General features: G+C 48.0%; 1 protein-coding gene across 1 annotated transcript in view; it reads left to right on the forward strand.

Moving 5' to 3' along the window:
* The window catches only part of dennd6a (DENN/MADD domain containing 6A), a 213,996-nt gene extending 190,905 nt beyond the window's left edge, over nucleotides 1-23,091 (forward strand). Inside the window, exons 18-20 of the mRNA XM_072472432.1 lie at nucleotides 20,046-20,148; nucleotides 20,329-20,403; nucleotides 22,287-23,091. Of these exons, the coding sequence (XP_072328533.1) occupies nucleotides 20,046-20,148; nucleotides 20,329-20,403; nucleotides 22,287-22,418 (310 nt within the window). The 3' untranslated portion in view covers nucleotides 22,419-23,091. The remainder of the gene's footprint in view (nucleotides 1-20,045; nucleotides 20,149-20,328; nucleotides 20,404-22,286) is intronic.
* Nucleotides 23,092-25,281: the final 2,190 nt, after the last annotated feature.

The following is a 25,281-nucleotide window of genomic DNA, read 5'->3' on the forward strand; positions in this document are numbered from 1 at the left end:
TGTCTAATGTGACTGACCGAGGAATACAGAACAGAACAAACAAAACAAATGCTCATATGTCCAGTCTCTGAGGCTTGCGTCTGATCCTCGTCGACCGCCGGAGAGGTGGTGGAGGGGATGACGGTGTCTTGACAGGCGAGTGGGAGGCACGACTGGTGGCCGCCTCGTGGTTCGAGATGGCAATTCGACATGTGGAAATGGAGGGGAAAGTGGTTGTGAGCAAGCAACTTTTCGCAGTGCCCTTCAATTCCTTCGCACAATGGAGCCATCAGCCATACGTATGACATAGGATCTGGGCGCGGCCTATCGAACAACGACAGCCGGAGTAGACCACCCTCCATCTGGTATCTTGATCCTGACCGTGTCTGCCGGGGATAGCCCGTCCAGATCGGTGGCATGTGATTCGTAGCCCTGCTTCTGGCTGCCGCAAAGCTGCTACATCTTCTGCAGCACCGGGAGGTGATCAAGGTTGGGCAGGTGTATGGCTGGAAGCGTCGTCCGCAGGTCCCTGTTCATCAGGAGTTGAGCTGGCGACATGCCAGTGGACAAGGGAGTCGCCCGGTATGCAAGTAGTGCGAGGTTTATGTCGGAGCGGAGTCCGAGGCCTTGCGGATGAGCTGCTTAACGATGTGCACCCCTTTTTCGACTTTACCATTGGACTGCGGATAGTGCGGACTTTAGGTGACGTGCCTGAAATTGTAGCTCTTGGCAAACGTAGACCATTCTCGCCTGTGGAAGCACGGGCCATTGTCACTCATGACGGTGTTCAGGGTGCCATGCCGTGAGAATGTTTCTTTACACGCTTTGATGACGGTCCGTGAGGTGAGATCTGGCAGCTTCAGCACCTCAGGTTAGTTCAAAAAGTAATCGATGATTAAGATATAGTCGTGACCATTCGCGTGGAATAGGTCAATGCCAACCTTGGACCACGGAGAGGTCTCTAGGTCATGTGGTTGGAGCGTCTCCTTGCTGGTTGGAACCTCTGACAGGTTTCGCAGTTCAGGACCATGTCCGTGATGTCCTGGTTAATGCCGGGCCAGTAGACAGCTTGCCGGGCCCTGCGTCTGCACTTTTCTATGTCCAGGTGTCCCCCATGAATCTGGAGACATAGACGGATGACTATCCTGTCCAGCTGGAGCAGGATGTCGTCGATCAGCGTCAGGTCGGCCTTGACATTGTAGAATTGAGGCCATTGCCCTTTCTGCCACCCATTGTTGAGGTTGTGGATGACTCGCTGCATTTGCCGTCTCTTCTCGGATGAGAACGATCTTATCTGTTGTCGAGTGAGTGCTTGCACACAGTTGTACTTGCAATTCAATGTGCTGGATGATCTCCAGTGGTTCACTGGGTGAGTTGACGGAGCGGGACAATGCATCGGCGATGATGAGCTCCTTTCCAGGTGTGTACACCAAATTGAAATCATGCCTCCAGAGTTTGAGCAGAATTCTCTGCAAACGTTCAGGTCCTTCTGGGTGATGTGGACCAGAGGCCTATGATCCGTCTCAACAGTAAATGTTGGCAAGCCGTAGACATAATCATGAAATTTGAAGATGCCGGTGAGAAGACCTAAACACTCCTTCTCAATCTGCGCATATCTGGTCTCAGTGGGTGTCATTGCCCGTGACGCGTATGCTACTGGTACCCAGGATGACGTGTCGTCTCTTTCAAGCAACACCGCCTCAATGCCATCCTGACTCACATCTGTGGATATCTTGGTCTCTCGGTCTGGGTCAAAGAATGCAAGGGCGGGTGCAGTGGTGAGCTTGGCCTTCAGCTCCAGCCACTCTGTTCGGTGGTCCGCATTCCACTCAAAAGGCGGTTCATTTTTTTCACCAGGTTGCTTAGGGCCGTGGTGTGTGTGGCCAAATTCGGGATGAACTTGCCAAGGAAATTAACCATTCCCAGGAAGCGCAGTACTGCGGCCTTGTCCTCGGGGACTTTCATTGCCTCAATGGCTTTAATTTTGCCTGTGTCCGGGCGCAAACTGTGTCACAAAATCTGATCGCCCAGGAACTTCGGCGTGGATGTTCCAAAACAGCACTTGGACCTGCTTAGCTGGAGGCCATGTTCATGTATGCATCAGGATACTTTATTGTGTCGCGACACACGTTCCTTTGGAGTTGTGGACCAGATTATGATATCGTCAACGTAGACACAAACCCCTTGTAGTCCCTCCATCATCTGTTCCATGATGCGATGGAAAATCTCTGATGCCGAGATGATGCCAAATGGCATTCAGTTGTAGCAGAACCTGCCAAAAGGCGTGTTGAAGGTGCAGAGCCTTCTGCTGGATTCTTCAAGTTGGATTTGCCAAAATCCTTGAGATGCGTCCAATTTTGTGAAGAAGCACGCGTGTGCCATCTCACTCGTGATTTCTTCCCTCTTCGGGTTGGGGTAATGTTCCCGCATAATGTTTTTGTTTAGATCCTTGGGGTCAATGCAGATGCGTAGGTCCCCCGAAGGCTTCTTTAAGCACACCAGCGAGCTGACCCAGTCGATTGGTTCATTGACCTTGGAGATGATGCCTTTTTGTTGTAGACGCGTGAGCTCTGCCTTCAGGCGCTCTCTCAGTGGAGCAGGGACTCGTCGTGGTGCGTGGACCACTGGCTTGGCATCAGGCCAATCTTGTACTCGTACGGCAGCGTGCCCATCCCGCTAAATACATCTGGGTATGTCGTTGATGCTGGCCTGAAGAACTGAATGGGACGGCGTCGTGGTGTAGACACTTTGAATGAGGTTCAGTTGCTTGCAGGCGTGCGCACCTAGCAGGAACTGGTCTGGTTTAACAATCTCGAAACGTAAGCTTGCTTGTGTGTGTCAGCTGGACACCTGCAGGTGGCAGGACCCCAGTGCCTTGATTGCATTTCCATTGTAGTCCTGGAGTTTGCAGGCAGCTGGAAGGATTGCGGGGGGGGCTTCTTGATTCTCTTGAAGTCCACCTGCGAAATCAGGTTGGCAGAGGCACCTGTGTCCAGTTTGAACTGGATGGGGCAGTGGTTGACCTTCATCACTGCATGCCATTCATCCTCGGAATCCACGGCCAGGATTGATTGGACTTGCAATGTGTCCGGTGTGGCGTATTCGCACTTCGTAATAATGCCCACTCGGTATGTGTTGTCCAGGTATTCATCATTTGGATCCGTTGCACTGCCTGGATCAAAGTCATGCATTCTGTGTTGCACACTTCTGATGCGCCCCTGTCGGAATTGGGAGCGCTGGCTCCTGACTGCTGGTGCAGTTCTGCACAGGGCTGCATAGTGGTTTGGGCCCCGGGAAGAGCGCGCAAAATGGATGCTTTCGTCAATGTGGAGGCACTCCATCCGGGAGATGGCCTGACCACTCTCCACCTCGTGGGAGGCTTGTTTTTCACTTTCTGCCGTTTTGTACTGTGAATAGCGATTTGAGTGCTCATGCACAGTACACGCTTCAATCGCTACTGGCAGGGTCATGTGCTTGATTTTCAACAATTGCTCTCGGAGAGGATCAGAGTGGACTCCAAACACGATTTGGTCTCTGATCATGGAGTAGTTGCAGGATTGCCCTAGCAGTCTAAGGTTAGTTAGATAGGAGTTGAAGGATTCGTCTTTACCTTGCATCCTCTGCTTGAAGATGTAGCGCTCGAAGATTTTGTTGGTGTCCACCTCACAGTGGCTGTTGAATTTGTCCAGGATGGTTTGGTACTTCGTTTTGTCCTGCCCTTCGGAAAAGTCAAAAGAGTTGAAGATCTCTAGCATGGTCACCCGCAGTGGTGAGTTGAAGAGCTATCTTCCACGCATCGATCGCGCCATTGAGGTTGGATGCTTCACATATAGTTGAAATTTCTGCTTGAATGATCGCCAGTTGGCACTAAGATTGCCGGTGGTCCTGAGCTGATGAGGAGCATGAATCTTGTCCATCGTGCCTGTATGCAGTAGCTGGTTATCACGGATCTTGCTGAGTTGAACTAAATAGATTGAACAGTCACTCCTGGTATCATGTTGTGTTACGCTGCTTCAGATAACACAGACTGCTACTTGATGCAGTCTTTACTAAAGGATGTTCCAGACTCTGAAATGAGTTCAACGTGCTTATTGAACTATTAACACAGTTCTCAAATGAGTTCGGCTCTCTGCTAATCTAACTGTAGTATCTCAGTCTAACTGTACCAGCTTGCTCTCAGCCACGTGCTGGGGTGTGATGCTGCTGATCAACCCTGTCTAACTCTCTAGATGTCTGTTTGTGGAAAGAGGCAGGGTGTGAGTGCCTCATCTCTTTTATAGTTTTTTTGTCATGCCCCCTTGTGGTGATGCCACCTCTGAGTGTCCTGACTGCCCATTGGTTGTGTCCTATTCTGAGTGTTCATTGGTTGCATGTTTGCATATCATGACAGGAACTACACCATCATTCTGCAATGATGTCCTGGAGCTGAGATGATTGACCTCCAATCACCACAACCATCTTCCTCTGTGCCAGGTATGACTCCAATCAGCGGAGGGGTTTCTCCCAATTCCCATTAACACTGGATTTGCTAGAGCTCCTTGATCCCACACTAAGTCAAATGCTGCCTTGTTTCGAGGGCAGCCACTCGCACTTCAACTCTGGCATTCAGCTCTTTTGCCCATGTTTGAACCAAGACTGTAATAAGGTCAGAAGCTGCGTGACCCTGGTGGAACCGAATCTGAGCACCCATGAGCAAGGTTATTGCTGAGTAAGTGCCAGTTGATAGCGCTGTTGATGACCCCTTTACTGATAATCGAGAGTAGACAGATGGAACAAAAACTGGACAATCGCAGCAAATCTGGCAGCTTCTGTGGAAAGAAAAGGGCACTAACGTTTCAAGTCTGTTTGAGGTTGGATTTATCCTGTTTCTTCTGTACAGGACAGATCTGGGCAACTTTCCAAATTGCCGGGTTGACACCAGTGTTGTAGCTGTACTGGAACAGCTTGGCTAGGGGTGCAGAAAGTTCTGGAGCACAATTCTTCAGCACTATTGCTGGAATATTGTCAGGGTTTTGCAACATCCAGTGCCTCCAGCCATTTTGTCATGTGAGAGTGCCTTTAAGAAATGGATGTTTACGCAATGTACCTTTATGAAATGCAGTGATGTCAGAGTGTGGGTGGAGCTGAGCTTTAGATCAACCATTTTGCAGTTTAATTTTGAGGAAAAGAGCCTGAGCATGCTCTCTTGCACTCTTCATTGAACTAGGGTTGATCCCCTGGCTTGGTAGTAATGGCAGAGTGGGGGGATATGCCGGGCCATAGATTGTGGCTGAGTGCAATTCTGCTGCTGCTGATGGCTCACAGCGCCTCATGGATGCCCAGTGTGGAGTGACTTGAGATGTTCTGAATCTACACCATTTAGTACAATGGTAGTGCCACACAACACGATGGGCGGTTTCCTCAGCGTGAATGAAACTTTGTCTCCACAAGTGACGAATGTGATATAAAATAGTTAGGTTAAATATATTAGTTCCAGTAATGTAGATGTAGGCCGGTCTAATTCTAGTGAGTTCACAGACAAAGGATTTCAGAAAGCATGGCACGGGAGGGGGAGGGGTTTCTAGTGGAGGAGAAAAGGATGCTGGGTAACAAGAGGCCAGGGGAAAGGAATAGAAGTGTGCCAATTAGGATGTATGGCCAGGTCAGGAGGGGTATAGGATGACCTATGGGAATCGTTTATGTGAAACTTGATGCCATTTGAATGTATTTGTAGCGATTCCTTTGTCTCCAACAGCACTCGATTCTAAAGACCCAGGAGGCAGCTTGTGTTCTGGTTTTTGTGAAGCGAGTCAGACTCGCAAGTCGGGTAAAAATAAATAATACTATGCCTAAAAATCCATCTCGAGTTTTATTGAGGCCAGACTGACGGGTAAAGAAATTTCAATTTGTCATTTGGTGCCGAAACCCGGGATTTCTTAAGACGGTTCTGACCAACCTCGAAATCAGAATTAGACTGGTTTTGGACAAGGAAAGTGGAAAAGGGTCCACAATGTATAGCTGGAAAATGATTTTCCCCCTCTTCTTATGGTCTGATTAGTCTGTTCACTCGCGGTTGGTACGGAAAGATCGTCTCGACGAAATCCAAGGTCAGTCTGGGGATTATAAATTTAACTGATAGGATTTCATAATTGATGATTCGGTTTTGGGTTAGTTTTGGAATTAATGGGACATCAAAATGATGGTTTAATTCCATGTGTGAGTGTTTTTGGTGAACTGATGGGAACTCAGGAGAGGGTTAAGTTCAATGAGTGTTTTTAAATCTATAGTTGATTAAGTTAAAATTGTATCCTTGGACTGTAGTGGCGAAAAAACGCAGTCTTGAGGACCAGTTTGAGATTATGGGGAATTGCTTGGATAACACGACTGATCCAGGCACGTCATTGCAAATATTATGTGATATTTATCCAGATAAAGTGAGAGATTTTAGGAAAATGGCAGCAACCTTAAGGAACAAAGTGGGTGACGAATTGCCACTAGGGGGCACTAAAGACCTGGACATCATCAAGAAAATTCAGGGGAAAATCTGGAAAAAGAGCCACAGTATGAAAGCAAAAGAATTAATTGGATTATGGAGACAATATTGTCAAGAGGAAAGAGATAAGATCATGTTATCAAGTTGGCAAGAAAATGCCCTTAGAATGGGAATTCCAATTAGTGAAGGGGGAACCAGAAAACTCTCGAGATCTTGAAGAAGGAATGTGCATTCAAAAAACGCGCAAGTAAAGAGAGGGTGGACTCAAAAAACAAAAAGTGGGCTACTTAGTTCAATGGCTGGCCTTGCATTGACAGAAGGAGATGAGGATTTCGAAAATTGGACCAGGTCGGCTAGAGTTGCGACTGCACCAGTAGCATTTTCTGCACTAATTCCGGAACCACCAGGGTATCATAATTTATATCCAGTCATTGTTCCCCAGATTCAAATCATGCCATCCTCTCCAGCCCCTTCGATTGATAGCTTGGGTCCAATTACAGCATTTTCACTGTTAGAGAAGGGGAGCTCTGCAATTTGTCACAAGGGTTGTGTGGTGGTCACTCCTACTGATACTGTCATTGACAAATGCGTCTGGAAGGCAGGTTGATGAGAATGGGGTCAAGTATGTTTTTCCATCTTGTTGATTCCCTCACCAGTTGACCCAGTCCCAGATTAGCAGCTGTGTCCTTTAGGACCCAGCCAGTTTGGTCTGTGGTGGTACTACCGAACCACTCTTGGTGATGGACATTGAAGTCTCCACCCGAGTACATTCTGTGCCTTTACCACCCTCCCAAATTTTCCTGGATGATGTATCTGAATGAAATGCTCAACTTGCAAATTTATTCTTTTAATTCCAATTCTCCAATTTATTTGTAGAAAATGAGGATCCTGACATTTGTGACAATAAAAACACAGTACATGTTTGGCTTAGTGCCATGGATCAGCTCTGTATGAAGATCATAGTGCTGCTCTTCATATTAGTATTACTTTGGTGTATGTTTATCACTTGATATGTTGTACATCTAGTTTCAAAATTGATTTCTTCATTCATTGCACCTCTGCCTTCTTGGTGGTCAACAGGTCAAACACGGCCTGGAGGCTTTGTCGCTCCTTGAGTAGTCCCTCCTCGGGGACCTCTGCATACCTCCTATCCACCCTTAAAATCTCCCCCAACAATCTCTCCCTCTCCTCCTTGTGGGCCCTAGTGGAGATTAGCTCTCCCCTAATCACCGCCTTCAGCGCCTCCCAGACCACACCCACCTGCACCTCCCCATTATTGTTAGCCTCTAGATAGCTTTCAATGCACCCCCGGATCTGCCCGCTCACCACCTCATCCGCCAGCAAGCCCACATCCAGGAGCCACAGCGGGCGCTGGTCCCTCTCCTCCCCTAGCTCCAGCTGCACCCAATGTGGGGCATGGTCTGAGATGGCTATGGCCAAATACTACGTGCCCTCCACCCTCGGAATTAGTGCCCTGCTCACACTGAAGAAATCTATCCAGGAGTAGGCTTTATGGACGTGGGGAAAAAAAGAAAATTGCCTGGCCCCCTGCCTGACAAACCTCCATGGGTCCACTCCTCCCATCTGGTCCATAAACCCCCTCAGCACCTTGGCCGCCACCGGCCTCTTACCCGTCCTGGACCTGAAGCGGTCCAATGCTGGATCCAGTACCGTGTTGAAGTCCCCCCCCATTATCAAGCTCCCTGCCTCCAGGTCCGGAATCCGGACCAACATGTGCCGCATAAATCCGGCACCGTCCCAATTCGGGGCATATACATTCACTAATACCACCCGCACCCCCTGCAGCTTACCCCTCACCATCACATACCTACCTCCATTGTCTGCCACGATGTTCAGCGCGTCAAACGACACCCGCTTCCCCACCAAAATCGCCATCCCCGAGTGGAAAACCTGCCCTACCCACCCCTTTCTCAGCTTAACCTGATCTGCTCTGCCACCCTGAAATGCGTTTCCTGGAGCATAACCTGCCTTCAGTCCCTTCAGGTGCGCGAACACACTGGCCCTCTTGACCGGCCCGTTCAGGCCTCTCGCATTCCAAGTTATCAGCCGGATCAGGGGGCTTCCCGCTCCCTCCACCCCCCCCCCCCCCCCCTGCCGATTAGCCATCCCCTTTCCTAGGCCAGACACGTGCCCGCGCCTCCCGCACTCTCCATTCCCCCCAGCGGCAGAACCCCGCCCCAACTCTCTCTCTCCGAGCTCCAGCTCACCTTTGGCCGATGCAGCAGCAACCCAGTTCTCTCCCCCCCCCCCCCCCCCCCCCCCCCCATCCCCCCAAGCTAGGTCCCACCCTAGTTGCGTTGCTCCCCCCATAGCGCTCCCATAAGTCAGCTGACTCCTGCTGACCCCGGCCACTCCCGCCACTCCATCGACCACCCCCAGTGTGGTAGTCCCCCCCCCCCCCCCCCTCCTGTCCATCAGCGGGCGCTCCTGTCCATCAGCGGGCGCTCCTCTCCAACACCACCCTTCCCCCCCCCGGCCCTGCCCCCTTCCTTCTCTCGCGCGGGAAAAAGCCCGCGCTTTCCATCAGACCGGCCCCGCCCTCTCTGGCGCAGCTCCCTTTTGCGGCCTAATCTCAGCTCCCCCACCTCGGGCCTCATCTCCCCACCCCCAACGGGGCCCCGTCCTTCCAACCACCGACGCCCACACTCTCACAAAACCACCACTTCGAACCATTTCACCCTACCCCAACCAGCACCCAAGGAAACAATACAGAATAGAACATCCCCCAAAGCACAGTAACCACAGTAGCCCCCGCGACCTCCCCTCACAACCGACCCTCAGTCCGTGTCCAACTTTTCGGCCTGAATAATAGTCCACACCTCCTCCGGCGTCTCAAAGTAATGGTGCCGGTCCTTAAACGTGACCCACAGTCGCGCCGACTGCAGCATCCCGAATTTCACCCCCTTCCGATGCAGAACCGCCTTAGCCCGATTGTATCCGGCCCTCTTCTTGGCCACCTCCGCGCTCCATCCTGGTATATACAGACCTCTGCATTCTCCCACCTGCTGCTCCGCTCCTTTTTTGCCCATCTTAGGATACACTCCCTGTCCACCAAGCGATGGAACCGCACCAATACCGCCCGCGGCGGCTCGTTAGACTTGGGCCTCCTCGCCAGGACTCGGTGGGCCCCATCCAGCTCCAGGGGCCTCAGGAAGGCACCCGCGCCCATCAACGTGTTCAGCATCATGACCACATATGCTCCAGCATCCGTCCCAACAAACAAAGAACAAAGAAATGTACAGCACAGGAACAGGCCCTTCGGCCCTCCAAGCCCGTGCCGACCATACTGCCCGACTAAACTACAATCTTCTACACTTCCTGGGTCCGTATCCTTCTATTCCCATCCTATTCATATATTTGTCAAGATGCCCCTTAAATGTCCCTATCGTCCCTGCTTCCACTACCTCCTCCGGTAGTGAGTTCCAGGCACCCACTACCCTCTGCGTAAAAAACTTGCCTCGTACATCTACTCTAAACCTTGCCCCTCTCACCTTAAACCTATGCCCCCTAGTAATTGACCCCTCTACCCCGGGGAAAAGCCTCTGACTATCCACTCTGTCTATGCCCCTCATAATTTTGTATACCTCTAACAGGTCGCCCCTCAACCTCCTTCGTTCCAGTGAGAACAAACCGAGTTTATTCAATCGCTCCTCATAGCTTATGCCCTCCATACCAGGCAACATTCTGGTAAATCTCTTCTGCACCCTCTCTAAAGCCTCCACATCCTTCTGGTAGTGTGGCGACCAGAATTGAACACTATACTCCAAGTGTGGCCTAACTAAGATTCTATACAGCTGCAACATGACTTGCCAATTCTTATACTCAATGCCCCGGCCAATGAAGGCAAGCATGCCGTATGCCTTCTTGACTACCTTCTCCACCTGTGTTGCCCCTTTCAATGACCTGTGGACCTGTACTCCTAGATCTCTTTGACTTTCAATACTCTTGAGGGTTCTACTATTCACTGTATATTCCCTACCTGCATTAGCCCTTCCAAAATGCATTACCTCACATTTGTCCGGATTAAACTCCATCTGCCATCTCTCCGCCCAAGTCTCCAGACAATCTAAGTCCCCTCCACTCCCTCCGGGAGACCCAGAATCCGCAGATTCTTCCTCCTTGACCAATTCTCCATGTCCTCGAACTTCTCCTGCCATTTCTTACTCAGCGCCTCGTGCGCCTCCACCTTCACCGCCAGGCCCAATATCTTGTCCTCCTTCTCCGAGGCCTTCTGCCGCACCTCCCGGATCACCGCCCCTTGGGTTGTCTGGATCTCGACCAGCTTGTCAATCGAAGCCTTCATCAGCTCCTGCAGCTCTGCTTTCAATTCCGTGAAGCAGCGCTTGAGAAACTCCTGCTGCTCTTGCGCCCACTGCGTCCACACTGCCTGGTCTCCACCCGCCGCCATCTTGGCTTTCTTCCCTCGCACTTTTCGCTGCACCAGAATTACTTTTTTCACCGCTCCACTCCTGGTCCAATCCATGCAGTGCCGGGAAATCGTACTGTCACCTTCCCACACTGGGAACCGTCGAACAAATGCCGCTGGGGCCCCTCAAAAGAGCCCAAAAGTCAGTTTCTGACGGGAGCTGCCGAATGTGCGACTTAGCTCAGCATAGCCGCAACCGGAAGACTGCGACTTTATTGTCTTAAAGACACTCAGTGACTTGGCCTCCACAGCCTTCTGTAGTAATGAGTTCCACGGATTCACCACCCTCTGGCTGAAGAAATTCTTCCTCAACTCAGTTTTAAAGGATCGTCCCTTCAGTCTGAGGCTGTGCCCTCAGGTTCTAGTCTCTCCTCCTACTGGAAACATCTTCTCCACGTCCACTCTAGGCCTCTCAGCATTCTGTAAGTTTCATTGAGATCCCCCTCATCTTTCTAAACTCCATCGAGTACAGACCCAGAGTCCTCAGCTGTTCCTCATATGACAGCCCTTCATTCCCAGGATCATTGTTGCGAAGCTCCTCTGGACCCCCTCCAAGACTAGGACATCATTCCTTAGAGATGAGGTCCAAAACTGCTCACAATGTTCCAAATGGGGTCTGACCAGAGCCTTATACAGCCTCAGCAGTACATCTCTGCTCTTGTATTCTAGCCCTCTCAAAATGAATGCTAACATTGCATTTGCCTTCCTAACTACCAACTGAACCTGGATATTAACCTCAAGAGGTTCCTGAACAAGGACTTCTAAGTCCCTTTGTGCTTCAGATGTCTGAAGCCTTTCCCCATTTAGAAAATAGTCCATGCCTCTGTTCTTCCTACCAAAGTGCATAACCTCTCACTTTTTCATGCTGTATTCCATCTGCCACATCTTTGCCCACTTTCCTAAACTGTCCAAGTCCTTCTACAGCCTCCCCACTTCCTCAACACTACCTGACCCTCTATATACCTTTTTATCACCTGCAAACTTAGCAACAATATCCTCAGTTCCATCTTCCAGATCATTAATGTACATTGTGAATAGTTGTGGTCCTAACACTGACCCACTGCTACTCACTGGCTGCTTTCCTGATAAAGACCCCTTTATCCCCACTCTCTGCCAGTCAGCTAATCCTCTCTCCATGCCAGTACCTTTACCCAAAAACCATGGGTTATTATCTTATTTAGCAGCCTCATGTATGGCACCTTGTCAAAGGTCTTCTGGAAATCCAAATTGATCACATCTGCTGGCTCTCCTTTGTCTAACTTCTTCATTACCTCCTCAAAGTATTCTAACTGATTTGTCAGGCATGGCCTTCCCTTGACAAAGTCGTGCAGACTCAGTCCTATTTTATCATGCACTTCCATGTGCTCTGCAATCTCATCCTTAATAATGGACTCTAAAATCTTACCAATGACCAAAGTCAGGCTAACTGGCCTGTGATTTCCCATCTTCTTCCTCCCTTCTTAAACAAGAATGTTACATTAGCCATTTTCAGTCCTCTGGGATCCTCCCTGACTCCAGTGATCCTGAAAGATCACCACCGATGCCTCCACAATCTCCTCCGCTTTCTCTTTCAAAACCCTGGGGTGTAGTCCATCCGGTCCGGGTGATTTATCCACCTTCAGATGTTTCAGCACTTTCACCTTGACGATGCCACTACACTCACCTCTGCCCCCTGACTCTCTTGGAAGTTCTGGTATGCTGCTGGTGTCTTCCACCGTGAAGACTGATGCAAAGTACCTATTCAGTTCCTCTGCCATTTCTTTTGTTTCCATTACTACTCTAGCCTCATTTTTCCGTGGTCCAATTTCCATTCTTGCCTCTCTCTTCCCTTTTATATATCGAACAAAAACTCTTGCAATCTGTTATTACTAGCTAGCTTACACTCATATTTCATCTTATTGCTTTGTGGTTATCCTCTGCTGCTTCTTTATTTAAAATATTTTTTTATTCTCCTTTTTCACATTTTCTCCCAAATTTACACCCAACAATAAACAATAATCAGTAACAAATATGTCAATCCCCATATGAATAACAACGATCCCATTCTCCCACCAAACCCCAAATATTAGCCCGCATGTTCACACAGACAAATGACAAAAAGGAATTCGGGATCACCCATAGTCACCATTAACACACAGACACCCTCCCACCCACCCACCCCAACTAATGTTCAATGTAATCCAGTTCTTGAAAGTGCATAATGAATAATGCCCATGAATTGTAGAACCCCTCCATCCTTCCCCTCAGTTCAAACTTAACCTTCTCAAGAGTCAAGAATTCCAACAGATTCCCCCCCCCCCCCCCCCCCCCCCCCCCCAGCCACACCAGGGTGGAAAGGCTGCCCTCCAACCGATCAGGATCCGCCTTCGGGCAATCAACGAGGTGAAGGCTATAATATCTGCCTCCGCACCCGTTTCCAACCCTGGCTGGTCCGACACCCCGGATATGGCCTCCCGGGGGCCCGGGTCCAGTTTCACATGCACCACTGTGGAAATTGCTCTTAAAAACCTCCTTCCAGTAATCCTCTAGCTTTGGATAGGACCAAAACATGATTAGCAGGGCGCCCCCCCCCCGGTCCCGTTTCCCCCCCCCCCCCCCCCCCCCCCCCCCCCGCAACGTTCACACACATCTTCTACTCCTTCAAAGAATCGGCTCATCCTCGCCCACGTGAGGTGTGCTCTGTGTACCACCTTCAGCTGTATCAGCCCCAACCTCACGCACGAGGTGGAGGCATTCACTCTCCGGAGCACCTCATACCAGAACCCCTCCTCCATATCCTCTCCCAACTCTTCCTCCCACTTTGCTTTGATCCCTTCCAGTGGTGCCTTCTCCTCTTCCAAAATAGCTCCGTAAACTGCTGACAATAGCCACTTCTCCAGTCCCCCTGTCATCAGCACCTCCTCCAGCAATGTGGAGGCCGGCTCCACTAGGAAGCTCTGTATCTCCTTTCTGGCAAAATCTCAAACCTGCATGTATCTATAAACATTTCCTCCCTGCTCCAGCCTATACTTCGCTTCCAACTCCTTCAATCCTGCAAACCGACCCCAAAAAACAAATCTTTTAGTGTCTTAATCCCCTTCTCCTCCCATTTCCGAAAATTTCCATCCCACCTCCCTGGCTCAAATCTGTGGTTTCCCCGAATCGCCATTTCCCTTGACCCTGCCCCCAACCCGAAGTGTTGCCGAAACTGCCTCCAAATTCTCAATGAAGCTATTATTACCGGACTCCCTGAGTATTTCCCCGGGGCTATCGGGAGCGGTGCTGTTGCTAGTGCTTTCAATCCCGACCCCCTGCACAAACTCTCCTCCATTCTGATCCACTGGGAATCAACCCCTCTTGCCCTTCTCCACATTCGCCGCCCAGTAGTAATACATCAGGTTCGGAAGACAAAAACCCCCTGCCTGCCTTCCCCTCTGTCGCAGCACCTTTCTAACTCTGGCCACCTTCCCTCCCCATATGAACGACGTAATCCTTCCCTCAATCCCTCTGAAAAAAGCCTTTGGCAGGAAAATTGGCAGGCATTGAAAAATAAACAGAAATCGCGGCAACACGTTTATTTTAGCCGCCTGTATCCGACCCGCCAGTGACAGAGGGAGACCCTCCCACCTTGCCAGATCAGCTTTCACTCTCCCCACCAAACTAGAAATGTTGTACCTGCGGAGCCCCCCCCTCGCCCTCCCGGGCAACCTGCACCCCCAGGTACCTAAAGTGAGTCCCTGCCCTACGGAATGGCAGCCCCCCCCACCCCCGGCCGAGACACCACAAAATACTCACTCTTGTCTAGATTTATTTTGTACCCAGAGAAAGACCCAAACACTCGAAGCAGCGCCAATATTCCCCCTATCAACACACTCGGTTCCGACACGTATAACAGCAAGTCATCGGCATATAAGGATACCCTATGCTCTATCCCCCCCTGCAGTATTCCTTTCCATACCCCCGAACTTCTTAATGCGATGGCCAACAGCTCAGTCGCGAGCGCAAACAGCAGGGGGGACATAGGACAACCCTGCCTAGTCCCACAGTGGAGAGAAAAGTATCAAACAGCAGGGGGCATAGGAAATCCCTGCCTAGTATCCTCTGCTGCTTTTAAAGTCTTCCCAGTTCTCTGCTTCCCACAAAACCTTGCCACAATGTATACTTTTTCTTTTGCTTTTATGTTGTCCCTGACTTCCCTTGTCAGCTTTACTTGCCTCATCCTCCCCTTAGCATGTTTCCTCCTCCTTGGGATGAATTTCTGTTGTGCCTCCTGAGTAACCCCCAAAAGCTCCTGCCGTTGCTGTTCCACTGTCTTCATTGCTAGGCTTCCCTTCCAATCACCTCTGACCAGATCCTCCCTCATGTCTTTGTAGTTATCTTTATTCAATTGTAACACGGTTACATCTGATTCCAGCTTCTCCCTCTTAAACTGCAGGGTGACGTCTATCATATTGTGGTCACTGCCTCTTAAGTGTTCCTTCACCTTAAGTTCCCGAATCAAGTCTGCCTCATTACACATCATCAAGTCCAGAATTGCCTGTTCCCTAGTGGGCTCAACCACAAGCTGTTCCAAAAAAATATCACGTAGACATTCCGCCAATTCCTTTTCTTGGGATTCGCTACCAACCTGATTTACCCAGTCCACCTGTATATTGAAGTCCCTCATGATTAGTTAAATTGTAATATTGCCGAGCATGTTTTAAGCCAGTATAGGTCAGTGAGCATAGAGATGATGGGTGAATGGAACTTGGTGCAGATTGAGACATAGGCAGTGAAGGTCTGGATAGCCTTATGTTTACAAGAGGTCGAACATGGGAGGTCAGCCAAGAATGCTTTGAATAGTTAAGTCCAGAGGCATGGATGAGAGCTTTAGCAGCAGATGAGCTAAGGCAGCTCAATAGTAAAAATTGCTCATCTTGAATATATCGGTGAGGAAAGTTGAATTTGACAGCTTAACCTTTTGACCATTTATTTTCTTCCACTCACACCATCCCCCTCCCAAGGTAGACAGTACTTCTTATAGTGCTGCTTCATGAGCAACTGAAGAATTGTCTAAAATTGACATGGATTTTCCAGTATTCACTGTTGAAGTTATTTAGTATTCCACATCTGACTATCTTTCATGATTGGGAAATTGCTTCATAAAACTGAAACAAACGAGGAAGCAACACATATTGCTTTTAATAATGAGTAACGAGTTTGATTTAGCTAACATTCAAACAGTGGGTGAACATCTAATAAGGATCATAATATGAATCCAGTTCAATAGGTGGTTGAAAGGAAGCAATGCAAAGCAGTTACTAAGATTTAAGATCTGGGTAAAACTGACATCAACGGGATGTAACAGAGATTGACCACGGTAAACTGGACAAATACACTATTGTGTAAATTGACAGAGGATCTGTGGGAGGTGTTCAAAAAAGCATTTAACATTATACAAGACCAGGTTTTACCCCTGAGGGGTAAGAACTCTACTTTCCAAAAAATGAAAACCATGGTCAATGATAGAGGTAAGAAGCAACATAAAACTAAAAGGATAAGAAACCAGAAAACAAAAAATAGAATAAATCCTTCTGACTGGGAGAGATGCAAAGCACAACAAAAGATGGCAAAATAAATAGTAACAGCTATGAAAAGGAAGTATGAAAAGAAACTCACAAGAGATATAAAGATCATATTATAGGATTGCTGATAAAAGAGACATGCAATCAAGTCATTTTGCCCTGCGCTCATCAGGACAGATGCAAGAATGCCAAATTTCAAAGCAGCAGCAATACTACTGCACAAGACAAGGAAATTTGATTCTGATTGTTCACGATGTTGCTTTGGGTGAATGCAGTTGTTGCACCCCACCCCACCCCCCACAACATTTGATTTAATTCAAAATTGGCGCAATGCCTTAAATTATTTTTCCTTGCAGAGGACCGGTACCTCCATATGAAAAAATGTAACTTCTAGCAGCATATCACAAGGCCAACTGATTATTTTAAATTGGCTGTCAGTGTAACTGTTGGTACATGTGGGATTTTTCAGCATTATCCAATTGTGGAATCCCATCTAACATTAGATATTGGGCACAATTTTCCCACCACGTTGCACCTAGCATCTATCCCATTGTGGAAGAAGCCCAAAACTGGTTTCCCGCGGGCACCAAGTCAATCAAAAGTCACCCGACTCGCTTCGCCCAGCACGATCTGGATCATTTAAATATGCCCAACCTATTTGAGGTCTCATTCTCCTGGCTCCCCGGAGTCACCACCAGCACCAGCGAGGCCTCACTCGGGCGCAGACGCGTAACTGGTCTCCACAAACTGAGATCAGGCCACGCCGCAGGGCTCGGAGGTCATTGGTGGTCCTATGGGTGGTCGGGGACAGGGCGAAGTGACAAGTTGGCAGTGCCATGGTGCCTGGTTGGCACTGCCAATAGGTGGGGCCATGCTCATGAAAGGGGGGTAAAGGGTCTTGGGGTGAAGGGCGCTATAATGGGTGGAAGGGGTTGTCCTGAAAGGATGATCCTAAAGTTGGAGCCCTCACCGACCCCATAGTGGGGTATGCTCTCTTGTCAGGTGGAGGGGCATGCCTACAAGGATGGGTGTGGGGAAGGGTCACCCACATGCCTGATGTGGGGGGGGGGGGGGGCAGGTTGCCCTTTGAGCGTTTGGAGTGGTGCCATGTCTGCAGGGGGTGTGGTGGACCCTCAACCTCACTTTGATATTGGGGTATCCTTTCAAAATGGCGCCCTGATCTCCGAGGAGCTGGTCTTCCTGGCAAGTTTATTTCCCCTACAAAAAAAATTCTAAGTGTGGGATTTACCGGTGAGAAATATTCCAAACAAATGACAATGTGGGTGAAAACCAGTCTGGATGTAAGTAAAAATGCCGGCTCAAATCACCCTGCCAAACTCACCCAAAATGACACTTAGTCATTTTTTGAGTGAATCGTGCCCATTAAGTTCTGAGTGTTGCAAGCACAGGCTAAGTTAACTACAGTCAGTCAGCACTCTGCCTACTGAGAACAACCAAAGGTACATGCTGTTTGATATGATCTGCCAGTCGTTGGCATGTACCTGATGTTGCACCAGCAGTGAAGTTTATCTACCACACTACTCACTTGCGTGGTAGGCAGAACGTCTCTTTGGCTTGACGGCAGCATTTTGTTATTGGAAAATACCACTCGTGTTGCTACTGCATACCAGCAGCGTGAAATGGTGAGTTTGAGATATCTTGGGCGGGATTCCCCCATCGCGTGTCTAAGTGTTGACGCCGGCGTCAACAGGCCTTTTGGCGCCTGATTCTCCAGGCAACAGGGGCCCAGCACGGCGCTGACCCCGGCGTCAACTGGGCGCTGCGGGGTCCGCTCGCGCGCAGTGGCACCAGCGGCAACACGCGCATGCACAGTGGCACCGGCGCCAGTGCGCGCAAGCAGTGGCACCGGCGCCAACACGCGCATGCGCAGAGGCTCCCTTCTCCGCGCCAGCCCCGACACCAAATGGCATTGAGCTACGGGGCCAGCGCGGAACAAAGGAGACCCCGGCCCGCCGATCGGTGGGCCCCGATTGCGGGCCAAGCCACAACGGTGTCTCTCTCTTTCCCCCCCCCCCCCCCCCACAACAGGCCACCCCCAGAACTTTCAATGCTTAGGTCCCGCCGGCTCAGAGCATGTTAGAACGGCGCCGGTGGGACTCGGGGGGAGGTTTTTTGTCATGGCTGCAGGAGGGCTGCGTACAGCGTTCCCAGACCAGCGCCACACCGACCACACCAGCCCCAATGGAGCCGGTTCTCAGCTCTGCGGAGAATCGCGGCGGGGCAGCATGGCGCGATTCGCGCCCCCCTCCTGCCAATTCTTCGACCCGGCGCGGGGTCGGAAAATCCCGCCCCTTGCCTTTCCAGGATAATTTGAAGTAACCTGCCAACTTCTCAGGTCCAAATGTGGCAGCCTGGGGCCTATTCATGAGTTGCCAGAGTAGTGACTGATTGGTACAGCCATTATCTTGCAGTATGGCTTTGATGCACCCCTACTTTGACATCAAGCTTGCCCAGTTAGCAAATGGCTTGGGGTCCTATTTACGAGATTTCCGATAAGGCCAAACCTATAGCACATGGAGCTGTAGGAATCCCTTCACTATATTGGCCAGTTACAGTAGGCTTGTGACAGACTGTAGAATAAAACCTATGAGTAGATTTTATACTATTCATATAGTTTGAGTAGAAGAAGTCCTATGTGATTGTTAGCTAAATTGAAGGAAAGTTATTGACCTGATCAGGAAATCAGCTGAAAGGCAAGAGGCAGAGAGCAGGGATAATGGGCAGGTACTTTAATTGGAAGAATGTGACTGACGGTGAGATCTGTGTTGGAGCCTTAAATAATGATCATATTTATTAACAACTTGGATGATGGGATGGAAAGCCATGTGTGTAAAAATAGGTGATATTGTAAACAGTGTAGATGGGAGTATAAAATTATGAAGAGATTATTTATAGGTTAAGTGAATGGACAAAACTTTGGCAAATGGATTTTAATGTAGGTAGTGTGAGATCATCCACTTCGGACATAAAAAGAATACACCAGAGTACTGCCTAAATGGTGAAAGCTAGAAACAGTGGAGGTCCAAAGAGATTATACAAATTAGGGTTATATGCTGTGGATTTCAGAAGGTTAAGCAGTGATTTGATCACATTTTTCAAGATATTGAGGGGATTGAATGGTGCAGATGGAAACTACTGTTGGTTGGGTGCCGTGTGGGTGAGCAAAAATAATTAGAGCCAGCAGTTAAGTTAGGAATTGCTTCTGAGTTTTGGAACTATCTGCACTAATTGTTAATTTTAACTCTGATATTGTTAGATTTTTGTGAACCAAAAGCATTAAGGGATATACGTTGCAAAGGCAGGTACATGAAGCTAGGATTAACCATGACCTTGTTGAATGGTGGAACAGCTTCAAGGGACTAAATGGCCAACATCTGTTCGTAGGTTGCTCATGATGAAAACTGCAGCCTGTGGCTCTGATACGCATAGTTATGACAGTGCGCTATCACTGTCATCTTGATTTCATATTTCTGTCAAGTTTTGGCCAGTAAAGTAAAGCAAAAACAAATCCACTGCATGACTATGTCTGTAGCAATATTCATCCAAAGCTTTTATATTCCTTTTTGGTTTGCATTCTCTTCAGGCAATTCCTGAAATCACCAAATTTTGATGGTTGGTTCCGGTCAAGGTGGAAGGAAATGACACAAAAATTGGAAGCATTACACCTCGAGGCCTTATGTGATGCAGTGAGTATAACCAAAGAGCCTAAAATATGGCCTGAATTATATGTTTTGTAACAATAAACTCTAGTGACTATCTAAGTTTCAAATCAATATCAATAATATTTCAGCATATTCAAATAATTTGTGAAAAAGTAATTGTTGCAATACTTTGATTAATATGAAAATGATCCTGTTTCTTGTTAGGATTTACTGATATGGATTCAGAAGCACACAGAAGTTGAGGTGGTGGATTTGGTATTAAAGTTAAAAGAGAAGTTGGTAAGTACAAGATATAATTGCCAAAAGCTTAAGCTGTAGAAGGCTAGTAATGTTTATTTTATGAACTGTGGAATTTCACCTTGAAGGTGCATTGGGTATTTGGAGCAGAAGATGGATCATTTTTGTTGGAAAACGTAGGCAAAGGCTTCCTACCTAAGAATGGTACGGAAAATGCAACTCCAAGCAGTTACAACCAAGTAATTTCTAGGGAAAACAATGGATTTAGAGCCAGAATCTTTTCACCTCCATAATCTGCTTGGCACATGTAGGGTGTTGTGGAAAGAATCCATCTCCTGTTGCACACAGTGAGGTACATTTAACTTTTGGGGATATGGGGGAGTGTTGATTTCAGTGTGGGGTGCTTGAGACATGGCAGCCAAAATTAATTTTGTGGGCCCTCTGGTTGTCCCACTCTCTCAAGGCCCCCAAAATTAATTGAGCACTTAAACTTTAATGGGCATCTTCTCTTTCAGTGCATTGCACTGACCAATTCTTGCATGGAATGTCTATGTGGGCGAATAGAGCAGAGAAGGTTCAAATTCCATACGAAATGTTTGAAGCAGGATGTTAGGGTTGACGAACAAAAATATGATTTATTTTACACTACATCAGTATTTTCATAACTGCCAAGAAATATTTTATGTTGTGCTTTATGGCAGTTATAACATATATGTGTTTCATTGTTGAATAACATACAATTCATATATTTATTGTTACGACCCATTTAGGGACAATGAACATTTAAAAAAGAAGTCTGAACACTTTGGTTTAACCAAAAGACCTGCACCACAAGATTTCACTGTTTTTTACCAATACACCAACTTCATTATATATTAAACAAAGGTAACACTATGGTTTATAACAATGTATATTAAGTACTCAAGTTTACTTCTTAATTCCCCCAAGAATTATTTTATAAACTAGATTAGTCATTGAGTTATTTATTTCTGTAGCGACCACCATTATTGATGGTGGTTGCTACAAAAATAAATAACTCAATGAATACTCTAGTTTATAAAATAATTCTTGGGCCAATTAAGAAGTAAACTTGAGTACATAATATATATACATTGTTATCCTCTGGAGAATTCTCCTTAGCTTGAATTATTCTCATTTCATTTACCCTCACTTTATTGTGGATGCCTCAGTCTCTTTTTCTGGTTACTTTTCCCATATTTCACATCTCACTTAGCTGATTTTTTTTCTTTACAAGACTCGGAAGACCACTTTTCAACCAGGCAATCATCCAGAGTCTCTTCCCTCAAAATTCAAACTGAGGTTAAGCCTCACCCACCTTCACATGGTGAATGATTATGGTTGTTTTTTTTGCTTATAGCACAGGCCTGACTAACTATCATTTACTTTGGCTAACTGTTAATGAGCTGTAAACCATACGAGGTCCAAACTGGAACTAACTCTCTCAGCAAACACCCATATAAATTGAAAACAGAGAACCTTCCTAAATTCTATCGATCTCCATAACAACATAGCCTATTCTGGGCTGTCTTCAAATTAAGTTTAGTTAATTATCCCTAATTCATAATTTTGTCTTTGATCTGATGGGTTTTACAACCTTTCAGGTTTCAGTAAATGCTTGTAAATTAATTTAGTTCTAACTCCCAAATCAAAACATCTCTCTAAAATTCCCTTCTTTGCAAACATTGCTGACATTAGGTCTCCAGTTCTTCGGCTAAGCAAGCCACCTGCTGTTTTATGTTTCTTACCTTTCTCGCTGTTAAACTATTATATTCTGATTGTTTTAAAGCCCACAACCGAAAAATGATATTTCTAAAATTACAAGTTATGTTCAAGACCATGAGTTAGATATTTACAACATGATAAAAGATCACAAGATTTTTATTAAACATCTTCTGCCTTTTCAGGTGCAAGCCAAGCAACATTGCCTCCCTCTAAAACAAGACACATTGGAGAAACTGCAATTGCACATTGAAGCAATAATTTGTTCATTGCCAGAAGACCTGCAGAGCATCTTGCTAAAAAATGGCACAACATGATCTTTGCAACCTTCCCCAACGATACTTCATTAGAAACAACACACAAAAACACTCCAGGACAGTATTGAAAAAAGGGAAGAAAATATCCTATAATGCTAAGGAAAATTGGAAAACAAACTGGATTCTAGTTGGTAAACGTTTGAGAAGATTCATCAATACGAGTGTGATTCTATGTCAAAGTGAAGAAATGGAAACAATTATCAAATCACTGTTTGAGCTGTGTGTTTATGTATGAAATGTTTGTGGTTATTTTAACAATCAAGTTTCACAATGTGGTGCTGGTAGCTACCATTGGTGAAGTTGGTGTCTGCATTGTACTACCAGTGGAAAGGAGTTGAGAGTTTTACTACTAACATTTATATGCAAATTATACATTGATATGTAGGCTGTGAAAATATCACTGCTGGTATTTTGCTTAGAAGCATATTTTAATTTGCTTACTTTTTTATATAAATGTCTATTCTCATATGAATTATTATTAAACTAACAGTAATTTGTAGAATTATACATATTTGTATTTAAATAAATTGTGATTTAACTTTTAAGAACAAGATATTCACAAGCACATTTTAAATAACAAAAATACGACTGAGCTTCATTATTTTTACCAAAACACCTTGTCAATAACTATACAAAACTCCAAATAAACTTTACACTATTTTAATTAATACAATTTGTCTTTTAGTTTATAAATAATAATATAGCCCTTAATATGTCAAACTATTAGAACTTTGCAAACACCTTCTCACGTACAATGTTATGTCAACAAGCTCATAAACTATTCTGACCCAGATATGAGGGGTGAAATTCTCAGTTTGAGAGATGAGGTGCTGACGCCGGGACTGAATGGGGGCTATTCCTCGATTCCGATGGGGGTGCGACTGCCGGAACCATTCGGTACATGCTAATGGGCCAGCACTCACGCCATGTGGAACTAGTGCAATTCCAATGCACTTCGGGATGTGATTCTCTGGGGTCGGGAATGCACTCGAGAGCCTAATGAGCCGCAACATCATATAAGCACTCCATTCCCCACACATTCCCATTCTAGCCAAGAGGGCGGCCCCAGAGGATGCCATGGAGGAGAGGTGGGACATCCTGTTCCCCAGATTGGGAAGGAGGCTGCCACCCGCCGATGTAAACCAGGCCTGGGCAGAGGCCATGAGAGCCGTGGGCCCCACCGCAAGGACCGGCCAGCAGTGCCAAAAGAAGCTGTGCAAAATCCTCAGGCCAGCCAGGGTGAGTCACCAGCTCCATGCCCCTGGAACCACCTCTGCCCCACACACTCCAAACCCATGCGGCCCCCACTGGACAGACCAGTAGGCAGTAATTGGTTAGGATGGACAACTCCCCAGGCCACCCAGGGTGAGGCACCACCAAGGTGCCCCTGGCACCACCCCTGTCCCACGTTCCTGTAACCCATCTCCCCCTGCAGCCCCTCACTATTGCAGAGCAGGGGGCGATGGACCTGGTTGGTGGGGTGGGCGAGCGGGCAGTCGTAGAGGTGGAGATTAGCATGGGTCAACCAAGTGAGCCCTCAATGCATTGCGATGTCCCTCTGGCACTTGAGCCACCCCTCCCCACCACACTACGCCTACACGGGATCTCATCATGTGTCTTGTAGGGTCACCCCCAGCCGCAACCCTGATACTCGCCAGGCGATGAGGGACTATTCAGGGTCCCTCGCCCCCAGCCGCAACACTGGAGCACATGTCCGGGGATGACACCAACTTCTCGTCACTGCTGTCACCAACACCCTCCACTATCCCAGTAACGCTCACCTCGGTTGGGCACTTCAGTGGCTCCTGGGGAACTATCTACTGCGCACGACACATGCAGTGGTACATCAGGTGGAGGTAGGAACCCCCGAGGGGGAAGGCAGTCGGAGGGCGGCCCAATCCTGGGGACTAGCTCCGGTTCAGGCAGGCCACGCCCTTCAGGAAAGGGTGGCCCCATTAATGTTGGCAATGCAGGCAGGGCTGGGGACTACATTGAGGGGGTGGCAACAACGATCCAGTGCCTGAAGGTGCAATTGGAGGTGTCAAACCCCCCTGCAGGTGCTGACGGAGAGGTGCCTGAATAGCGCAGCACTTCTGAATCCCCCCTCCCCACCTGTCTCTGGCACATCCGGTGGGCAGCGGGCAGAACAGGATGGCACCTCTGATTCCTGGAAGATGGCCAGGCCCATCCAGGCCAGTCGGTCCAGGAGACAGCTGCCATAGGGGACCCAGGTCACAGGGTGGGAAACGCAGCGTACCGCCTGGGGACCCACTTAGATGAAGCATTAGGATATGTAAGATTAAAAAGATAGACACCAATTAAGTTGGCAGGGGTGCAGAACATAGGATAGCATTAGGGGCTAGGGCACAGTTATTATTGTACATAGCACTGTCACCAATAAACACGTGCACCGACATTCTGAACTGCATCAGCCTCTATCTGCAGGGTGTGAGGAATGGGTTGGGCTGGGTGTAGAGGGGTGTGCTGGCGATTGCAGGGTGGGATGTGAGAGGCCGGTGATGGGTGCAGGAGCTGGAGGACAGGACAGTCTAGGGTACCCCCAGACTGTCCCGGTACCTCTGAGTGGCAGGGACCTGGGCCAGAGATGTGGGAACGCTATGTGGTATTATGTACCCGGCGAGTGATCCATCACTGCTCCACCCCCAGGACCACCCTGCCCTTCATGAAGGTCTTTTGACTCGTGTGATAGAACGGCCAGCACACATGCAGGGATTACTTGGGTGGACAGTGGAATGTGACACCGGGGTGGGAGTCAGACTCTGTCAAACGATGTGCAGCACCAGAGCTTACCATGGAGCAGGTCATCGTCATCGTTCAGCCCATGGACCAGACCCACAGGTAC

Source organism: Scyliorhinus torazame, chromosome 13 (assembly GCF_047496885.1).
Source record: "Scyliorhinus torazame isolate Kashiwa2021f chromosome 13, sScyTor2.1, whole genome shotgun sequence".
Classification (NCBI taxonomy): Eukaryota; Metazoa; Chordata; class Chondrichthyes; order Carcharhiniformes; family Scyliorhinidae; genus Scyliorhinus; species Scyliorhinus torazame.